We start from the raw sequence: 21,661 nt of genomic DNA, 5'->3' as shown, positions 1-21,661 counted from the left end.
GGCGTGCAAATGTCCGCATAAGAGGCCTTCCTGAAACGGTCACAGACTTTGAGGCAGTCGCATCAACACTGTTTGAAACGCTGGTCCCCAAATCAGATGCCCCAACCATGCGTATAGTGCGCATCCATAGAGCCTTAGTGAAGCCTCGTAACCCAGATTTCCCCAGGGATCTCATAGCCAAACTATCAGATGAAGATCAAAGGGACAAGATCTTAATGGCTGCTCGTGACTTGGATGCTTTACCAGGAGTACCACAGTCTGTCCAGTTATTTGCGGACCTAGCGCCTACTACCATCATCAAGCTAAGAGAGATGCGTCCTTATACATTAACGCTGCAGAAGCTGGGCATCAGATACAAATGGGGTTTCCCCTTTCTGCTCTCATTTAAAGCGGGATCCAAAGTCTACAACTGCAGATTCCCGGAGGAAGCGGCAGCAGCTCTAACAGAAGCTGATATCCCATATATCTTACCCCCAGCAACCCAATTAGACCCACGGCCACAGCAATCTTCCAGGCTCACCAAGATGTGGAATACGCCTAGAAAATCGCGTTTCAAGCCAAGAGCACTAGAAATGGGCACCCCGTGAGTTATATGGAACTACAGGATGGGATGAATATCTACTTTTACACCTTTATCTCTAGTTGGAAGATCCATAGTTTGATATTTTTTCTGCACAAGAGGATTAACTCCTCATGGTTCTCCAAATGCTACTGGAACACTGACATTTGAACTGATGGTAGCTCCAAGGTATGCTTAACTGTTTGTTTATTCCCTGTTTTTTCTCTAATCCAGGTGGGCTCCTTTATGATGTTGGGCTCACCTGGCCATGTTCTCATGTTCCCAATAATATCAACGTCCACTGCAAGGGACAAGACTTTTTGATATTACAATGGGCAATGACATGAATATTCCCTTTACTGTTGTATTATGTTTTTAAGGTATGAGGCCTCCCTTGCAATGTTATTGTTATGGATATCGTTAAAGTTTGATATAATGATTATGGGAGATCCCTATTTTTCTCACGGTTATAGTTAGCTTAGACCACAACATACTACTATGATGGTCTTATGTATAAGCTTAAGAGGGGATCCCCTTGACATAACATAGAGCCTATTATAATTTGACATACATCACTTATAGATTGATTGATAAAAGTATATTAAGTTAGGGGAACTTGAGATCATTTATGGGTCTTTATAGTTAGTGACGTGAGCACTTGGGCTCACACCTTGAATCCCTAGACAAACTAACTGTTTTAAGAGGGCGTGAATCCGGTGGAACGCTCTATGCTTTACCCCCCCAGATGTTTGAGGGGGAGCTCATATCTTTGTGGGCTCTTCTTCTCACATCAATTCTGCACCATTGTGCAGCGAACCCTGATTCTTTATGTGTATCTGCTCTATTTTTCTGTATACTCCCCCCAGGTGAGATTGGTCCCATCCCAAATGTCTTATTGTTAGCACGGGTCTTCTCATCCCCATGTCAGAGATTGGAATTTATGCTAGGAACTTGCACTATCAGTTTAGCTAATCTTCACTCTTACACTCAATGGCTACGATTCTTAACCACAAAGCATGCTTTTGATATTCACAACATTCTGTCTCACACAGCCTCAGCCAATCCCCACCAGGGAGCCCCCTGTTTTTTTTTTGGTTTTTTTTTGGCAGCAAAGTATTCCAGCCTCCACCTGTGGATCGTTGCTGACTTATTTTCCTCCCCTTCTCTTATACAAATGTTGGACAACCAGCTAGAGCTCACAGTATAGGCTGGCTTAAAAAAAAAAAAAGAAGCACAAAACAGACACAAAAGGGGACAATATAGGCTTCCTCGGACTAGGCCTGGCTGCTGTCTCCCCTGCTGTCTGGATTACTGTGAGATGATGATGATGATGATGATTCCAGGCTCCCACAAGGACACCAACAACCTAACTCTGATTCCCCCAGGCCCCACGCAAACACAGGCTACTGTCCTGACTGCTCCTTCTCCCATTGATTGATGAACAGGAGAAACAGGACTGTCTTGCTTACCCCTTGTCCAGACTGACTCCTGGCGGGCAGCGGCTGGCCAGCTGGGGATCGTCATCTCTGCAGGGCTGCTTGACACACTGAAAACTCCATCCCGTGGGGATAGCAGAGGGGGCGGCAGGCAGGGGGGCAGCGCTCTTCTTCCTTCCAAATCAGTTTCTGCCTCCGACCTGCCACCATCCTCCTCATGTGCAACAGGGTGGGTGGGCTTAGGGCTCAGGCAGACTCCAGGCTCAGGCTGTCTCTGTAGTGCAGCCAGCAGTGGCGCCCAAAATCAAAATGCCTGGTCACACTCAAACACGCTGCCTGCGTGCACATGTGACAGGCGGGGGCGGAGTTAGATGCGGCACCGCACGTAGTAAACAAACTACTCGTGCGGCTGCTCCCTCTGAGGAGGGGGCGGTCCGGTAGGCGCCACAGCTGCCTATCATAGAGGCACAGCAGCTGCTGCAGCAGCATGATTAAAAGAATTTAAAAGAAAACACGACTGGCCCCCCTGCGTTGCGCTCTCTATCTCCCATGGCGCCCTAGGCAAATATTTAGAGTTGCCTGATGGCTGAGACACCTTTGGTCTGTATTATGTACCCCATGTTTGTTTCTTACTTTGTACAGTGCCACGGAATATGTTGGCACTTTATAAATCAATAATAATAATAATAATAATGTTATAAATTTTATTTACATTTTTATTATCACGTTGTTCTCTTTTTGCCTATGATTTTTAAATAGGATTATGTTGGTCTGTTTAGCTATTTAGAGTTCAGTTCCTCTTTAAGAAGGGTGAAGGCGATCTGAGCGAGACATTTGAAAAATCATTGGTGGTGAGGGAGGGCGGGAAAAATGCTAACGGGCTAGTACTTATCATTATGCGGTTAGCAAAGGAAGTCATCAGTCAAACAGTTAATTGAAATACAATTAGAAATAAAGGCACTGGTGGTATCCTTGGGGACTGTTGTAGGCCCGCTGGGCTAAGCTGTCTAACACAGCCGGTAGAACTCCGTAGTGAAGCGGAGGATATCGGGTTAGGAGAAAAATAAATTAGCAATCACTTATCTTTTTGGGAGGTCACGTGGAAAACTTGAGAAGAGTGCTCACAAAAGGCCACAGATCTTTTCTTCTTCAGTCGCTGTTGTTTAGGGCTGTCAGGCAAGATGGAGCCGCTATGGTTGCTTCATTGTAAAGAAGGGAGGGAAAGTGGATTCTGAGGCGAGGGTGATGCAGCCAGGAGTGGGAAATCCAGCTCTTGAAAGTGGTCTTGTAGCTCCCTGATGGAAGAAGCAGAGAATTGCCTAGTGTTGATGGAAAAGACAAGGACAAAAGGAAAACCCCAACGGTACTTGATTTGCCGATCACGGAGGACTTGCAGGTAGGGCTTTATCTCTTTTCTCCGTAGAAGTGTTGCTTGTGAGAGATCCCTGAAGACTTGTTAGGTGTGATCCTGGAAGGCAAGCGGAGAGGTAGCGCGGGAAGCTGCTAACACCGCTTCTTTGGTCTTGTAGTAGAGAAATTTCATAATAATTGAAAATACATTTTCTGTACGTCTGGTAAGAGCTCTGTGGACACGGTCCAGCTCCAAGCGTTCTAGTGGGATTTCAGGGACCAGCTCCTGTAGTAAGGCCATCACAGTACCTGGCAGGTCTGTTACAGATTCCGGATTACCTCGGATTCAGAGGTTAGCCCTCCTGGAGTGGTTCGCACTGTCTTCAGCTTGACGTTTCAGTTGATCTATTGCGTTATATAATTTATGGACTTCGTCTTCGTGTCCTTCCAGGATGATGGTAGCATGCACTTTGAGTCCTATGGGAGAAAAGCGCTTTACAAATGTTATTGTATTTTATTATTGTATTGTATTGTCCATGCGGTCTTCTAGAGCTGCAGTACGTTGAGAGAGGAACCTCATCTCTTTCAGGAGATCGCTACTCAATTGTTTATTAGCTGCTGTTATTTCTTTACGGACAGCTTCACATACTTTAATAAGTAAATCTTGCTTGGAGCGCGGAGGGGGTCTCTCTGCATCAGATTAGTCCCTGCTTTCATCCAACCCGTATTCTTCTATGCCTCTGTAACCCATGAAGTCAGTTTTCAGATGCTTACACTCCTGAACAGAACATCCGCGTAGATGAATCCCTGATACATTTTACCGGGCGCCATGGCATCAAACAATACACCCCAATCAAGCGTGTCGGTATAGGGTCCATTTGTATAAGTTCTGTGAAAGGGCCACAGGCTATACTTATCGTTTTAGGGTCTATTTAGGGCTCTACCTAGACAACTACTACACAAGTGTGGCTCTCTATCAGCATTTAAAGATAGTCGGAATTCCCTGCTGTGGCACCGTGCAACCTAGTCGCAGTCGCTTCCCCCAACGGCTAATTAGTACCCGACTTGCACGGGGGAGAGGGCTGCCTTGTGTAAAGAAGACCTTCTTGCAATGAAACAGAGGGACAAGAGGGACGTTTACCTTCTGTCCACCATTCACGCAGACACGACAGTCAAAATTGAACAGGCAACTGGAGTCGTTGAAAAACCCCTTGCCGTCCACGATTATAACACAAACATGGGAGGGGTGGACTTCAACGACCAGATGTTGGCTCCCTATTTAGTTTCCCGAAGGACTAGACGCTGGTATAAAAAAGGTGTCTGTATATTTAATTCAATTGGCAACGTACAATAGTTTTGTTCTCTACAGTAAGGCTGAGGGAACGGGATCCTTCCTTCAATTTCAGGAAGAGATCATTTCGGACCTCCAGTATCTAGAAGGGACTGTGCCCCAACCCCCTGATGTAGTTAGCCGGCTACATGAAAGACACTATGCTTATGTCTTTCCGCAGGTCAACGCACCCCAAGAAAAACTTGTCATGTCTGCAAGAACGATAGAATAAGGCGTGACACCGCTGTTTACTCACCCACCTGTCCTGAACATCCTGCCCTATGCATAGGGGAGTGTTTCGAGAAATACCACTCACAGATACGCTATTAGAGTACGGAAGACATAGCAGTAGGCACACAAGGGTTTCTCAAGGCTCTTTCACACTGGCGCGATGCGTTGCGGCAAATTGCTTAGCGAAAGTCCCACTTTTCAGTCCCCACTACGCCGGTAGTGGTTGACTTAATGCTAGTGCATACATGCGTTACCGCACGGCTCCTGCAGTGTTTTGTGTCGGCCCTGAAGTCATGTTAGTCTATGGCGATGCGTTGCGGCAAATTGCCTAGCGAAAGTCCCACTTTGCTGTCCACACTACGCTGGAAGTGGTTAACTTAATGCTAGGGCATACGTCCATTGCCGCGCGACTCCTGCGGCGATTTGGGTCAGCCCAGAAGTCATGTTAGTCTATGGTGATGCAAAGATTACTTCGTACTTGGCCGAATGCCAGACAGGGAATACCATGTACTAACACGGTATTCCCTGAAGGTCTGTTTTTGTCAATGCGGTGCGTCGGGCACGACCCACCGGATACGCCAATATGCAGTGTGAAACCAGACATCAGGTTTTGAGAGACCCAATTACACAGGGCTGCCAGAAACCTCTGCTTTCACTTGGGGCAAAGTGCATAGTGTAATTCGCCACATCTCTGTGCGCTTTGCACACTGTCCCATGGGGAAGGAGAGGTTTTGTCCTCGGAAGGTAAGTAAAAAAAAAACAAAACAAAAAAAAAAACAGGTAAACAAAACGTTAAAAGTTCCAAATGTTAATGTTTGGTTAAAAAGGTTCAATAAAGTTTATCAAAGTTAACGTTAATGAATGTATTGCATTGCAGCTTGCTTTTTTTTTTTTTTTGACAGCTTTGTGTAAAAAAAAATGTCATTTCCAGAGATATTTCTCACACAGAGGATGGGTATGTGTGAAAAGACACCCCAAAACACATGATACTATTTCTTCTGAGTACGGCGATACCACATGTGCGACACTTTTTTGCAGCCTAGCTGTGCAAAGGTGCCTAAAGTCCAATGAGTACCTTTAGGATTACACAGGTCATTTTTACTCGTTTGGTTTCCAAACTTCACGGTTTTGGACCCCTAAAATGCCAGGGCAGGACAGGAATCCCACAAATGACACAATTTTGGAAAGAAGACATTCCAAGGTATTCCGTGAGGGGTATGGCGAGTTCATAGAAGATTATTTTTTTGTCTCAAGTTAGTGGAAAATGACATTTTGTGAGAAAAAAGAAATCCATTTCCACTAACTTGTGACAAAAAAAATGTTCTATGAACTTACTATACCCCTCACGGAATACCTTGCGGTGTCTTCTTTCCAAAATGGGGTCACTTGTGCGGTTTCTATACTGCCCTGGCACTTGAGGAGTAGTCTGGAAACCAAATGAGCCAAATTGACCTGTGAAATCCTAAAGGTACTCATTGGACTTTGTGCCCCTTTGCACAGCTAGGCTGAAAAAAAGTCACACGTGGTATCACCGTACTCAGGAGAAGTAGTATGATGTGTTTTGGGGTGTCTTTCCACATATACCCATGCTGGGTGGGAGAAATATCTCTGTAAATGACAACTTTGTGAAACAAAAAAAAAAAATTGAAAAGAATTGTCAGTGATATATCACACACAGGATGGGTATGTGTGAAAAGACACCCCAAAACACATTATACTACTTCTGAGTACGGCAATACCACGTGTGACACTTTTATTGCTGCCTAGCTGCGCAAAGGGGCCCAAAGTCTAATGAGAACCTTTAGGCTTTACAGGGGTGCTCACAATTTACCCCCCCCCCACACACACACAAAATGCCAGGGCAGTGCAAGTACCCCACAAGTGACCCAATTTTGGAAAGTAGACACCCCAAGGTATTCACTGACGAATATGGTGAGTTCGTGGCAGCTTTAAAAAAAAATTTGTCACAAGTTAGGAGAGATTAACACAATTTTTTTTTTCTTTTTACAAAGTGTCATTTTCTGCTAACTTGTGACAAAAAAATAAAATCTTCTATGAACTCCCCATGACCCTCAGTGAATTACTTGAGGTGTCTTCTTTCCAAAATGGGGTAATGTGGGGGGTATTTATACCATCCTGGCATTCTAGCACCTTAAGAAACATGACAGGTGCTCAGAAAAGTCAGAGCTGCTTCAAACTGCGCAAATTCACTTTTTTGTACTATAGTTTGTAAACGCTATAACTTTTACCCAAACCAATAAATATACACTTATTGGATTTTTTTTTTTTTTTTTTATTAAAGACATGTAGCACAATAAATTTGGACAAAAACTTGTATAGAAATTTTACTTTATTTGAAAAATGTTACCACAGAAAGTTAAAAATATTTTTTGACAAAATTCCTGTCTTTTTTTGACGTATATTATAAAAACTAAAAATCGCAGCAACAATCAAATAGCACCAAAAGAAAGCTGTATTAGTGAGAAGAAAAGGAGGTAAAATTTGTTTGGGTGGTAAGCTGTATGTTCGAGCAATAAACTGTTATAGCTGAAATGGTCTGAATTGTAAACAATGGCCTTGTCTCTAAGGGGGGTGAGGGGGTTAACCACTTGAGGACCACAGTGGTAAACCCCCCTAAAGACCAGGCACATTTTTACTAAAATGGCCACTGCAGCTATAAAGTGGATCCGAGATGAAAAACTAACTAGAACAAGTAACTTGTCTATATATCTTATGTACAGTTTAGATGGTTTAAACAGCAAATCTGTCTACATACTACTTTAATAGAATATGATTATTTATTCCTGTGATACAATGACAGCAGCCATGTTGTTTGTAAACATTACACAGAGGCAGGCTTATCTGCACCATCAGCACTCGGACTGAAAAAAACCTAATCCCCCCTCTTCCTCTGAAATCTTTGGCTAATAATACCTCCCCCTCCTCCTGCCCAGACTGAGCTCCCATGAGCCCTTGCTACTGCCAAGGCTCTCTGAGAACTGTGGGTGGGGCTTATTTAGTTTATAGGGAATTAGAGTATTAAAATAAAAACAAAAAAAGTATTTGGCTTGAGAAATGCCCTATAAACTATAGGAAAGGAACACAATTATGCAATGAGTAAAAGTTCATCTCGGATCCATTTTAAGTCCAAGCTGCAGGGCCGCACAACACAGCACACGAGTGATTCCCCCCCCCCCCCCAACAGAGCTCTCTGTTGGTGGGGTCTGATCGCCCCAAGCTGTTTATTTTATTTTTTTTATAAATATTTATGTTTTTGTCCCCAGTACAGCGCTGCTGCTGCTCTCAGCACTGTACAAACTGTAAAGACGGCGGTTTCGCCATCTGTCTCCCGAGCAGCAATAGCCACTCGGAGACTGAAGGCGGAGCAGAGCTCCACCCTCCGAGCAGGAGATGTGCGCACAGCCTGCGCGTGATCTTCTGCAAAATGCAGCCCCAGGACTTGACGCCAATCGGCGTTAGGCGGTCCTGTGGTATCACAGAGGTTCTTACATTTAGCCACACCATCCATTTGCTGGAGTTATGCTTTAAATATTTGCATGGAAATTCAAAAGATGAAATTCCTGTTCGAAAGGCATGCTATTTTCATCAAGAGTAATTTGACTTTTCATAGAAAGCACATACAATTCTCCAGTGTCTGCCAAAAGTGACTGGCACATATCAGCAACAATTGCCCCATATGTCAGAGATGTTGATCCAGCAATAATCCTACACAATAAGTTAGGAGAAATATTTAGGAAAATAGTCTGAATAATCTCAGATGGCACATGGATACAAATCCTGCTGGTCTCACTCATAACAGTCATTGTTGCTGGCTTGTAAAATGTTCTGACTTGATTAAATGGCAAACAATCAAAACATTGCTCATACAAATAATTGTCTATTTTTAGATCTTTTCTACATTTGCCACATCCTGTATATATAACTGAGGGTAGAGACATCAGTATATTTGTTATGGAACAATTATGTGTCATGAGTACAATTTTATTTCCTGGCACATAAAATTCTAACTTAGAAATGATGCCTTTAATTTCAATCACACCAGAATATCTATCCTTATTTGTTGCCATTAGATTGGACATATTTGATGGTGGAGCTTGATTTTTAAAATATCTCAAACGAAAGTCTATGGCTCTATTGTCATCATCAAATAAACATTCCAAGGTGGACCATGGTGTTGAATGTAGCTCCAATTCTTCAGATATCAAATTCTTCCTGCACAATAAGTATTTAAATAACCAGATGTGATTTTTTTTGTGGCGGATCTGACTGCACCAGGAAACACTTTCTCCCCACAGAATTAAAGTACAATGTTGACCTTTGACTTCTTCTACAGTCAAAATAACTTTATTTTGAGGTAGCCCTTTAAAATGATATGTATATTCCTTAAGAATCATTATTTTATCCACTTTTAAAACTGAATGCACTAAAAGTTCTGGCTGAAGCTGAGAAAACCTTACATGTTGTATGCAGTCCAGTTTCTGAGGATCATTGGAACAAAAATCTCGCAGATAATATTGCTTAGTGGATATGTAGTTCAATAGCTCTTTCAGAAAAGAACATTCTGTAATGTTTGAACAGTCAGCTGAAATAGGAAGCCAGTTTCCTAGGTATACCATGCCACTCCTATACGTAGACTGAAGTAGTATTTCTTTGTTCCATTTATTTTCACAAAGTGTCAAATTTGTTAACATTATGATATCACCAGGAGTTAAGGCCAAACTCCACGATGCAGCACACCTCCACAGTAAAACTTTATGATAGATTTCGGATTGGTCCAAAACAACAACTGTGGCTAAAGGAACAGAAGAGCTATAATTTGTTCCACTTTCAACTTTAATTTCTTTCACATGACAGGGCTGCATAACAGCAGCCAAAATATTATAATGTGTGTTTTTATATATACAGTGCTTCAGAAGAGTGGATGTAATAGTTCTTTGTTGCCTCTTGTTATGATATTCTTTATTAACAGACTTTACTGGTGAAATTGACTGTTTAAACTTTTTACATATGCTATCATACTGAGAATTTGAATCCAGGTACCATGTAAATGCTTCCTTTCTTTTACAGTTAGTGCTTCTGCAATCACTGTTATAATTGTAGCATGTAGAAGGTAATCTTTCTGCTTCTTTCAGATTCAATTCGCATATTTCAGTTTGCAAGCATAGTGATGATGGTTTGTTTAAGATGTTATCTTCGTTGGGTCTCTGACTAAAAAGCTCAAGGGAACTGGAAAAATATTCATCTCCCGGCTTTTTAAGTGCTAATTGTGCAGGAGCCTTTCTTTCAGCAGAAACTGCGGCAGTACAATATTCTATTTCACCTTTATAACGGGTAATTGACAGCTCGGTTTTAATTTCAGCAAAAGACAATTCATTCTGTAAAGTGGTAATGTGACCCTGCGCAGCCATCTGACTAGATGTCCATATTGTAAAAAAATCTGCAATATTTGCTGTACACTCATTCGAGTTGTCACAGGTATCTTGTGGTTTCCATACTTTTGGGATACTTCCATGAAGCAAATGCGTTGTTATGTGACAATGTTTTGTGATAGAAACAAGATCGGAAATATCCCCCGTATACCTGGAATCCTCTTTCAGGACCCAGTTACAGTTATGCTGACTGCCTATGGTTAATGATAGCGGCTCAGATAATCCAGAGGGTGTTTCGGAGCACAAAGGCGGTGAAAAGAGTAAGCGTAAAGGCTGGGCACCACAGGCTCTCAGATCATCTGCGCATTCCTCATTCCATAAATAGCGGCGCTCCTTCCACTCATGCCGCCAACGATTACAATGTCCTTCAGCACAGCGAGGTAGAGATTGTGGTACTGTAGGAGCGCCTACAAAAACGTGGATAGCACAATTAAACATTTCAATGTAGACGCCAGAGACGTCTCTGCTCATTGCTTATCAACACGTCACTTTATTTTTTTGACCTTCCGTTCACTCCATAATAACCGCGGAGAGCATACAGGAAGCAGAAGTAGATACATCTTTCCGCCATATTTGACGCTGGAAATATCACGGAGGTTAAAAACCGATACAAATCACTAAAATTAGGATTCTTTCTCAGTATAACTTTAAAACCCTCTACCTCGACATTGTTATTAATTATAGTGAGAATAATTCCACAGTGAGCTCATTTGCGCATGCGCAGTGGAACCGTAGAATTGCTATGGTTACAGTCAGTTGTGGCGCTTCTGGCCGAGTAGATTAGAGGCGGAGCCGCTTGCGAATTGACTTTGGTGTCTGCTCGTGTAGCCGTTGATCACCAAGGAAGATGGTAAGTTTTTAAATCTTTTCATTCACCACGTTTTCACTCGATAGCACAGAGTTTTTACTTTGCTGTACAGCTTCAACCTCGCATGCTTTTGGTGAATGTTTGATATATTATGTCTGTTATATTAGATACGGACTCGGGGTAAAAACAAATTGTTTTACCTATGCATGTACTTCGACGACATGTATGATCAAATGTCAGCTCAATGTTTTGTCATGGCAGAGGACAGGTGAAAATGATGTTTGCAATGTACAGCTGTTGTTTTCAAGTCGCTGGAGCCTGAAGTGGAAGGGGTAAATGGAGGCTGCTGCATTTATTTCCTTTTAACCTGGGACCTTCATTTCTTCCTGGATTTCTGTGTCAAAAGAGATTCAGTAAAAACCCCGTTATCCAGAACTGTGTTAACCAAAAGTCTCAAGCAACCAGAAAAAAATAAAATTCTGGCATTGCAGAATTCATAAATCTACTTATACACTTCTTTATGCAGTAATAAACGGTACTTACGTATTATCCCTTCTGGAAAGTTTGGCAGCCTATAAAGTTCTGTTCCCCTAGCCAGTTCTAACCATTTATGGAAAGCTGAAAGTCCCAGCTTTCCTTTGCACTGGGTCCCGAGTCAATGTGATGCCCCGTTCCCAAGTTGGGGGGGGGGGGGGGGTGTCCCATGCACTTTGCTGCAGAGAGCACAGTGGAATTGAGTCTCCTGCCCATGCTAGTAAGACAAAAAGGAGGAGACGAGGGTGCATAGCTGCGCTGCTCCTTCATTTGTAATGAAAGACCTAGGGCACTTGACATACATTTGGAAGATATAGATTTATGCTGCAAAGGAAGAAGAAGACCTACCGGGTTTGCTGCTTATCATGTCGCATACCTCCCAACTTTTAGAGATAAGAAAAAGGGACACTTAAGCCACGCCCCTGCCATACCCCAAACCACACTCTAGACACACCGCTAGTCACATACCATAAAGGTCCTATAGGAAAAATGTTATTTTAGAACTCAAATCACACTGGTCCTTTCTATCTTGGTTCATTTTTCTTCATATTAACAATTGAAAATAAAAAATATATCAATTTAAAGGGCAGGAATAAAGTTTAGAGTCAATTAAACACACTTTTTCAGTATAAAAATACATATATATCCTCTAGATTGTAAGCTTTTGGGCAGGGTCCTCCTCCTTTTGTGTCCTACCTGATCATGCACCTCCATTACTGTGAACCCATGCCAAGCATCTGAGTGAACCTAACTTGCCTAATCTCCATGCTCCCATCCAGTGACTGACTAAGCATTACCTTGTACTCATACTGTGGTCTTTCTTGTATTCATGTATTGTCCTTTTCCTGTATGTCAACCCTAAATATTGTCTGTAACCTAAATTAATGTCCAGTGCTGCGTAATAGGTTGGCGCTTTATAAATACAATAAATAAATAAATATATACACAGTTGTACAGAGGCGCCAGAAGTGTAAAATCAAGAGAATAAAATATGCGATGATGCACCCGGAGTATGTAAATAAATTATAACTTGTTGAAATAAGCGAGGTAAGTCCACCACTAATCCCCCAGTGTTGTCTTTTAAAATATTTTATTCTCTTGATTTCACAATAACCCCCCAGTGTTCTCTTTTAAAATATTGTATTCTCTTGATTTCACACTTCTGGCGCCTATGTACAACTGTATAATAATCGTGTCCACCCCTGGTGGAAGGGGACTTGGTTCCTTTTTTTCCGATCTACAAAGAGCAACTTCTTAATCCTGAGTGGGGACAGGCCTAATACTCCCCACCTGCCTACAGAGTGGTTAAATGGATGGTAACCCAGATTTGTGAGTATAACAGTATACTTACCTTTCACCAGGGCTGTGGAGTCGGAGTCGTGGTGGGTAATTTTGGGTGCCTGGAGTCGGGAAAAAATGCACCGACTCCGACTCCTAATGAATTTGTAACTGTGATTAAAATAGAAAATGATAAAATGTTCTATTTCTCAGATAATAGTCATTAAAAATAATGTATATATACAGTAATAGCTGTGCTTAGTCCACAAAAATGAAATAAACCAATCAATATTAGTTACTTGTGCTGCTTCAATAAAGCAGTCCCCGTATTTTTAAGGTCAGATATACAGATCTGATTGTGACTGTATATATGATGTGTACACAGGAATCTCTTATATATACTAAATAACATCTATGCTGTAAGAATAAAGCCTGATGTGTAGCTGTGTCACTAATAGAGATGGTCAATGAGATGGAAATAATTCTGCATTGATGCTGATTTATGCAAATGTATGAACTCCCTTTGCTGATGAAATCAAATAATTTGATATGTTGTTAAAATTTGGTTTGGTGACTACAAATCAAAGGGTACCTGAGACGGATGAAAAGTAAAGTTTTATACATACCTGGGGCTTCCTCCAGCCCCCTTCAGGCTAATCAGTCCCTCGCTGTCCTCCACCACCCGGATCTTCTGCTATGAGTCCTGGTAATTCAGCCAGTCAGCGCTGTCCGGCCGCATGCCGCTTCCACAGCCAGGAACATTCTGCACCTGCGCAATAGTGCTGCACAGATGTAGTATGCTCCTGGCGGCGGAGTGTGTGCATGCACACTACGCCCGACTGGTTCAAGTACCTGGACTCATAGCAGAAGATCCAGGTGGTGGAGGAGGACAACGAGGGACTGATTATCCTGAAGGCGGCTGGAGGAAGCCCTAGGTCTGTATAAAACTTTAATTTCATCTGTCTCAGGTTTACTTTGTTACACAGTAGTACTATACTCTACATATGCACTCCCCACAGAGCTGCAGGGAATCCACTGAGAATGCTGTGCACATTGAACACAGAGGTGTTGTCTGTCACCCATAAACCTTGTTCAGATTGTGCATGAAGAATGTGTAATAGAGGAAGAATCCCCTCATTCCCCTGCAGAGTACCTGCACATCATTCTTACATGTACCCACACTTAGGGCTGGTGCACACCGAGCGGCTTTTTGGGCGTTTTCAGATCCGCTTGCGGCTGCGGATCTGCTTGGTCAATGTATCTCAATAGGGTGGTGCACACCAGAGCGGCAGGCGTTTTGCAGAAACGAAAAATGCCTGGGTGAGGCATTTTTTGGATTTCGGATGCGTTTCTGCCTCAATGTTAAGTATAGGAAAAACGCAAACCGCTCTGAAAAACGCCTGTTCAGAGCGGTTTTGCAGGCGGTTTTGTTACAGAAGCTGTTCAGTAACAGCTTTACTGTAACAATATATGAAATCTACTATACTGAAAACCGCAGCAGCAATCCGCAAAACGCTAGCAAAACGCCATAGAAAAATAAAAAAAAGCGTTTAAAAATCTGCTAGCATTTTGCGGATCTGCTAGCGGGTTTTGGTGTGCACCAGCCCTTACATTGCCTAGGGCCTGATAGATGTTCTTTGTTCCGGTTTGTACCTTTTACAAGTACTCTTACCAAGGACTAGTTTTAGTCTAAAGGGAATAAATATAGTAGTCTACATATCCTTCTCACTTCAGTTGTCTTGTAAAATTCCTAAGCGTTGGCAGTTAAGAGACGAATTTCATGTTACATACTTTTAATCAACAAAATTGTAATATGCAAATTAGAGGAGTTGGAGTCGGTGGAATCCTAAACTGAGGAGTCGGAGGATTTTTGGACCGACTCCACAGCCCTGGTTGCCTTTCACACCCAATATTTTCAGTACATACTACACTATATTGGGCTCATGGTGTCCCTCTTTTATAGATTTACACAGATTTGTACATCTGTACATCAATCCCCACAGTCGTCGCACGTTAAAACAACATTTAACACAGAATAACTCACTGCAATAAAAAATCAATGCCCTGTTCACAGTGCACACGTTGCGTTGGTGTTCAACACTGCACGTTAAGTGAAAGTACTGCATGCTGTGCGTTATACACATTATTAGCAGAACAGCCAATGTGCAAGTTGCACCCACCACTTAGATCAACGTGCTTGCAGGTCCAAATCCTTCAGACCTTGGGGATTGAAGCAAACTAGAAAACCAGAAGATAACCCAGCACGGTCTTCATGATGTAATTATAAGCTCTTTATTCAGACATGATCAAGTCAAGACAGGATACAGCAAATATAAGGCTAGTGCATGAAGCAGCGATGTTTCGGGAGGACGTCCTCCCTTTCTTAAAGAGACTCTGTAACAAATATTTCATCCTGTTTTCTACCATCCTACAAGTTCCTAAACCTGTTCTAATGTGCTCTGGCTTACTGCAGCACTTTCTACTATCACCGTCTCTGTAATAAATCAATGCATCTTTCCCCTGTGGGACTTGTCGCCCTGTGCCTGGAAGGCTGCCAACTTCAGTGTTGTGGATCTGTGATGCACGCACCCCTCCAGGCCCCCTCTATGCACACTCTAGTGTGTGTGTTATTTACATTAGCCAGCTTTTCTCTGCTCTCTTATCTTTTACAAGCTGGATAAATCCTCCTCTGTTGTGAAAGGAGTCACAAACTGAGGAATTACAGACATCCAGCAGAGCTGTCTGCAGAAAGAAACAATCAGCTTGTAACTCTTCAGTGGGTGAGAGCTGCAGGCGGAAAGAAACACACAAATGATCTCTTGAGATTCAAAAGGAATGCTGTATACAGCCTGCTTGTGTATGGATGTATTTTCTATGTGTGGACATACTGTACATCAACCTACTTCCTGTTTTGGTGGCCATTTTGTTTGTTTACAAACAAACTTTTTAAAACTGTTTTTGACTACTTTTAACCTTTTCGGGACCGGCCACCTACCCCCCCTTAAGGACCAGGCATTTTGCGCGGGAAGGGGGTGCGCGCGTTTGGGGGGGTCAGGCGGCCAGATCCCGTGTGTGGCTGGCTAGAGTGGTGTCCCCCATGGTGGCCTGTGCCTCCCCCTTCTGCCCGCAGCCTTCACTTACCTTCCAGGCTCCAGCGATGAGCCGCACGGAACCCTCTTCTCCGGCCGGCATCTCCGTTCTGACGAGCAGTTCCGGGTCGCGGCTTGATGACGTCATCAAGCCAGGACCCGGCGCTGACGTCAGATAAAGCGGAGATGCCGGCCAGAGCGGAGGGGGGCGCCGATCGTCGCTGGAACGGCAGGGAGGTGAGTGGATCCTCTTCTTTCCCCCCCTGCCGCCGCAGCTGTCAAACAGATCACTACGATCCGACGGCGATCGTAGTGATCGTGTGATCAGCAGCCATACGCGATGGCTGCTGATCACTCGGGGGAGATGTCGGCTGTCATATGACAGCTTAATCTCCCCCTCTGGGTGCGCACGATCGCGTCGGGAGCGGAAATTGCGGGCCGGCGTAGATCCTACGCCGCATCAGGCTAGAACAGCCACAAGTGCGGCGTAGGATCTCATTCACATGGTCCCGAAAAGGTTAGTGTGGCAGGGAGTGGCAAAATTGTGACAGAGGGGAATAGGAGATGTACCCTAATGCACTGGTATGTTTACTTTTTTTTTTTTTCCCAATACAGATTCTCTTTAAAGAAAACCTGAACTGAAAATTAAAAGTCAAAATAAACATACGCAAGTCACACTTACCTCCCGTGTAGTCTACTCCTCAATCTCTTTCTCCTCTCCCGCATCCTGTTTGTCCACTGTGATCAAGAGAATTCTCCATCCTCCATTTTGAAAATGGCCATTACCCCATAACAGCTTCCTGGTCAGCACACTGTTAAACTGTAACATCGCCCAGTTGAGCCATAGGGAAACATTGACATTACCGTGCACATCAGTTGTCCACTCAGCTATAACTGACAGCAACTGATATATAACTGAAAGAAACTGATATATTTCAGTTCTGACAGCTTCTGAGAGGAACTGATGGCAAGGTATTTAATGTTCGTTTGAAGTTACTTCATGTGTTTATTTTAAATAATTTTACTCAGTACAGGTTCCCTTTAAGCTTGCAAAGCTTAAGCGACGTTTCGGGAGGACGTCTTCCCTTTCTCAAGCTTGCAAAGCTTGAGAAAGGGAGGACGTCTTCCCGAAACGTCGCTGCTTCATGCACTAGCCTTATGTTTGCTGTATCCTGTCTTGACATGATCATGTCTGAATAAAGAGCTTATAATTACATCATGAAGACTGTGGTTGGTCATCTTCTGGTTTTCCATACATGTTATTAGCTGCGTTAGACTTGGAAGCATAGTTTTCATTGCCTGTTTGCTCTACTGTATGCGACGATAACGGGGCATTAAGTTGCGGTGCAACTTTTTTGGGGCGTTGCGTTGTAATTTGCCTTGCGACTTTAAAGTTGCATCAAAACGCAACGTCCTACTGTGAAAGAGGCCTTAGTCTGTCCTTTGTCCTAATTTGTTTTTAATTTCCATATTTCAATAATAAAGAATACCTTAGTCCTCATGGAAATTAAAAAAAAAATGAGGGAACAGGCATGTGTAGCTATTTGATCCAGCAGCTTGAGAGCGCCTGCGCAGATCGCTCCCTGCCATGTGCGCGCAATCAAAGGACGCGCATTGTCAGGCAGCACCTGCGCAATCTTCCTCAACTTTTCCGACCAGGAAGTAGCTTTGAAGTGTTGGTGCATCATCTTATAAAAGGGGATGGAGGAGAACGTGTTTTTACATTTTTATGAGGACTAAAGTTTATGGTAACTATACAGTGTGGAGTATAGTACAGTTTTTGTTTTTAACTAGGCCTATTTCTAACATTGACTCTCAAGCAACCAGAGACTACACTTATCTGGCTTCAGCCATGGATAATGCGGGTATTACTGAATGTATGTATATATATATCATCATACTTTGTTACCTTCACCCAGCTGAGCGACATGGCCTCCTCATGCATCTCTTTATTGCAGCCGCCATACAGCCAATCTCACTGGGGCTCCAGTCTCTGCATGTCATGTGACATGCTTTAAAGGGAAGGTTCAAGCAAAAAAAAAAAATGAGATTCACTTACCTGGGGCTTCTACCAGCCCCATGCAGCCATCCTGTGCCCTCGTAGTCACTCACTGCTGCTCCAGTTCCCCGCTGGCAGCTTTCTGACCTCGGAGGTCAGGGCCACATTGCATACATTTTTACGCATTCCAGCTAGTGCAGGAACAAAAATGTACGCGTTGCACCACTAACGCGTAAAAATGTATGTGTTAATGTTCCTGCACTAGCGGGAATGTGTAAAAATGTACGCAATTTGGCCCTGACCTCCGAGGTCAGAAAGCTGCCAGCGGGGGACTGGAGCAGCAGTGAGTGACTACGAGGGCACAGGATGGCTGCATGGGGCTGGTAGAAGCCCCAGGTAAGTGAATCTCATTTTTTTTTTTTGCTTGGACCTTCCCTTTAAGAGTCACAGTGAGATTGGCTGTACAGCAGCTACAGTGAGGAGGAAATGTCACTCCGCTGGATGAAGATAATGTATGATGCTCTCCATCCCCCCACCCATACAATAATACTTGCTGTCCAGTGGTTTTCTCCTTCCCGCTTATGCAGAGATCGGTGCAGGGTAAGAAGCTTGCTAAGTAAGTTATTCACATCTATAGATCCACTGCGGATCCTCGTTGCATGTAGAACCGGCTGTTATGACAGCCAAGTGATCCACTCTCGTTGCCAAGACATTGTGTGTGTGTGTGTGGGGGGGGGGGGGGGGGGGGTGAGTGTGGAGAGGGAGGGGGTGAAAGAGGAGGCACAGGACCATACCTTCCAACCTAGCACAGTCGGAAGGCATTGGGACAGTTAGTAGACATTGCAGAAGAGGAGAGGAATGCCAGAGGATGCGGGGACACAGGCGACCAGGGGGGAGAACTATTTCTTTCAACTCTGACTTTGTCTCAGTTACCACTTTCAGCGAGGTGGTTTTTTTTTTTGTTTTTTTTTTTTTTTTTTTTTTTTTTACCCCGAGAAAGAACTGGACTTACTGCTAGGGTGGTTAAATACCAGTTGCGAAAGTCCTGGTGATCTTTCTGGCTTCAATAGTGTACAAATCACACTTCGGCGACTGAAGTCTGACTAAATTGTTTCAGAACATCTGATCTGCATGCTTGTTTAGGGTCTATGGCTTAAAGCGAATCCGAGATGAAAAACTAACTATAACAAGTAACTTGTCTATATATCTTATCTAAAGTTTAGATAGTTTACACAGCAAATCTAGCTGCAAACAGCTTCAATAGAATATGATTATTTCTTCCTGTGATACGACAGCAGCCATGTGGTTTGTAAACATTACACACTGGCAAGCTTATCTGCATTTTCAGCACTCAATCTGTGAAAAAAACATAACCCTCCTCCCCACTGAAATCTCTGGCTAGTAATACCTCCCCCTCCTCCTGCTACCATGAGCCCTTGCTACTGTCTGAAAATGCCAAGGCTCTCTGAAAAGCTGTGGGCGAGGCTTGTTTAGTTTATAGGGAATTAGAGTATTAAAACAAAAACATAAAAGTATTTGGCTTGAGGAATATCCTTTAAACAATAGGAAAGGAACACAATTATGCAATGAGTAAAAGTTCATTTCGGATCCATTTTAAGGTTTTGGAGGCACAGGGTCAACAGGGCATCCAGGAAATTTGCATTGTTTAAATGAATATATATAAAGCAAATACTTGTCTATGGAGAGGGAAGGCTCTGGATCCTATAGAGCCTTCCCTGTCCTCTCTAGATTCCCTCGTTCCAGTGTTGTCACCCCCATTGTGTGTATTCAACCAACCGACCCTCAGGAGCTTTTGGAAGCACTTGTGTCCCCGAATGCTTCCAAAGGTGGTTGGCTCTGTACTGCTTGAGTGTGCACGTGTGTGTAAGTACGCATGCACGATATGAAGACGCTCATCATCGGAAACCGTCGGGGACATGAGTGCTTCTGCAGCCACCTGAGGCAGCAATTTTAAACAGGGGGGGGGGGAGGAGAAAAAGAGCAAAAGGTAGGCTGAATAAGGATCCAGTGCCTTCCCTGTCCGTAGGTAAGCCGTGGGGCTATGGGGAATCTAAAGGTGCGTACACACATGCGACTATAGTCGTTTGAAACGATCGTTCCCCATTCGTTTTAAAAAAAAAAAAAGCAGCCAACGACCATTAAGTCTAACGACGGAAGAGCTAGATCGTTAAAAACGAACGATCTAGCTTGGCGGATTTTTTCCAACGACGATCGTTTGCAAAAGTAGTACATCGCTGGAAAACGGTCGTTCTTACTAGGCTTGACATGCGCATTTCGCTATTTCTCCATGGAACTTTTCATTTTTATGCGCAAGCGCAATAGTTGCTTTACGTGGTGTAACGTTCGTTCCAACGATCAGATCGTTACACACATAAAAACTAACTTTACTTAGGTCGTTCTTTCGTCAATTAAAAGTTCGTTCGTCGTTCACAACGAACGATCGTTGTCGCATGTGTGTACGTAGCTTAAAGAAGTTATCCGGGAAATTTTAATAAAATAAACGCTACTTACCGGGGGCTTCCACCAGCCCCAAGCTCCCAGGACCTCCCTCGCCGCATCTCCGCCCGCAGCCGTTTGCCGGATCTACTGCGCCTGCGCAGTCCGCTCCGGCCCACGTGGCGGTGATTGACAGCGCCGATCGCGTAGGCGCAGTACAGAGCGACCTCCAGGTCGCTCTGACGTCATCGCCGGGGACCGGGTCGGAGCTCCGGCAAATGGCTGCGGGCGGAAATGCGGCGAGGGAGGTCCTGGGAGCTTGGGGCTGGAGGAAGCCCCCGGTAAGTAGCGTTTTATTTTATAAAAATTTCCCGGATAACTCCTTTTAAGGGAGGAAGCGGCCGCCATCTCATAAGGGAATAGGAGCTGCGGGTGGAGGGGGGGGGGGGGGGGGGGCAAGAGGCCAGACCTGGCGGAAAAGTGCCCACGGGTCAGCAGTGGGCTGCAGCCCTGTGGTTGGGGACCCCTGTATAGCTCTTCTAAATAATTCAGGGTCGGCCATTTATATGGATACACCTTAATAAAATGGGAATGGTTGGTGATATTAACTTCCTGTTAGTGGAACATTAGTATATATGAGGGGGAAAACTTTTCAAGATGGGTGGTGACCATGGTGGCCATTTTGAAGTCGGCCATTTTGAATCCAACTTTTTTTTTTTTTTTTTTTAATAGGAAGAGGGTCATGTGACACATTAAACTCATTGGGAATTTCACAAGAAAAACAATGGTGTGCTTGGTTTTAACATACCTTTATTCTTTAATGAGTTATTTACAGGTTAATGACCACTTATAAAATGTATTCAATGTGCTGCCCATTGTGTTGGATTGTCAATGCAACCCTCTTCTCCCACTCTTCACACACTAATAGCAACATCGTAGGAGAAGCGCTAGTGCTTTTTAAAGCGCTAGTGCAGTAATAACTTATGGGCCTGTTCTCACTTGGGCGATTAACGCAAATTGACCCAAAAAAATTTGTATCCTGCACCATTTTCAGGTGATTTTCCGGCGATCGCGTTTAGTGCTATAGAAGCGCTAATCATGATCGCCGGGAAATCGTCCCAAGTGTGAATGGCGTTAATC

General features: G+C 43.7%; 2 protein-coding genes across 3 annotated transcripts in view; one reads left to right on the top strand and one right to left on the bottom strand.

Annotated features, from left to right (window-relative positions):
* Positions 1–7,281: 7,281 nt before the first annotated feature.
* Positions 7,282–10,859, bottom strand: SHLD2 (shieldin complex subunit 2). Its single transcript, XM_068242696.1, has one exon. The coding sequence runs from the start codon at positions 10,825–10,827 to the stop codon at positions 8,452–8,454; it is 2,376 nt and encodes a 791-aa protein (XP_068098797.1). The 5' UTR covers positions 10,828–10,859; the 3' UTR covers positions 7,282–8,451.
* Positions 10,860–11,089: 230 nt separating this feature from the next.
* IFT56 (intraflagellar transport 56) overlaps positions 11,090–21,661 on the top strand; it is a 1,305,114-nt gene continuing 1,294,542 nt past the window's right edge. The window contains exon 1 of one of the 2 annotated variants that reach the window (XM_068242694.1): positions 11,090–11,206. In XM_068242694.1, coding sequence (XP_068098795.1) covers positions 11,204–11,206 — 3 coding nt within the window. In that variant the 5' untranslated portion in view covers positions 11,090–11,203. The remainder of the gene's footprint in view (positions 11,207–21,661) is intronic. The other variant, XM_068242695.1, reaches the window with a different exon arrangement.

This window comes from Hyperolius riggenbachi, chromosome 6 (assembly GCF_040937935.1).
Source record: "Hyperolius riggenbachi isolate aHypRig1 chromosome 6, aHypRig1.pri, whole genome shotgun sequence".
In the NCBI taxonomy this organism is placed as follows: Eukaryota; Metazoa; Chordata; class Amphibia; order Anura; family Hyperoliidae; genus Hyperolius; species Hyperolius riggenbachi.
This window is presented reverse-complemented; position numbering and strand designations above follow the sequence as displayed.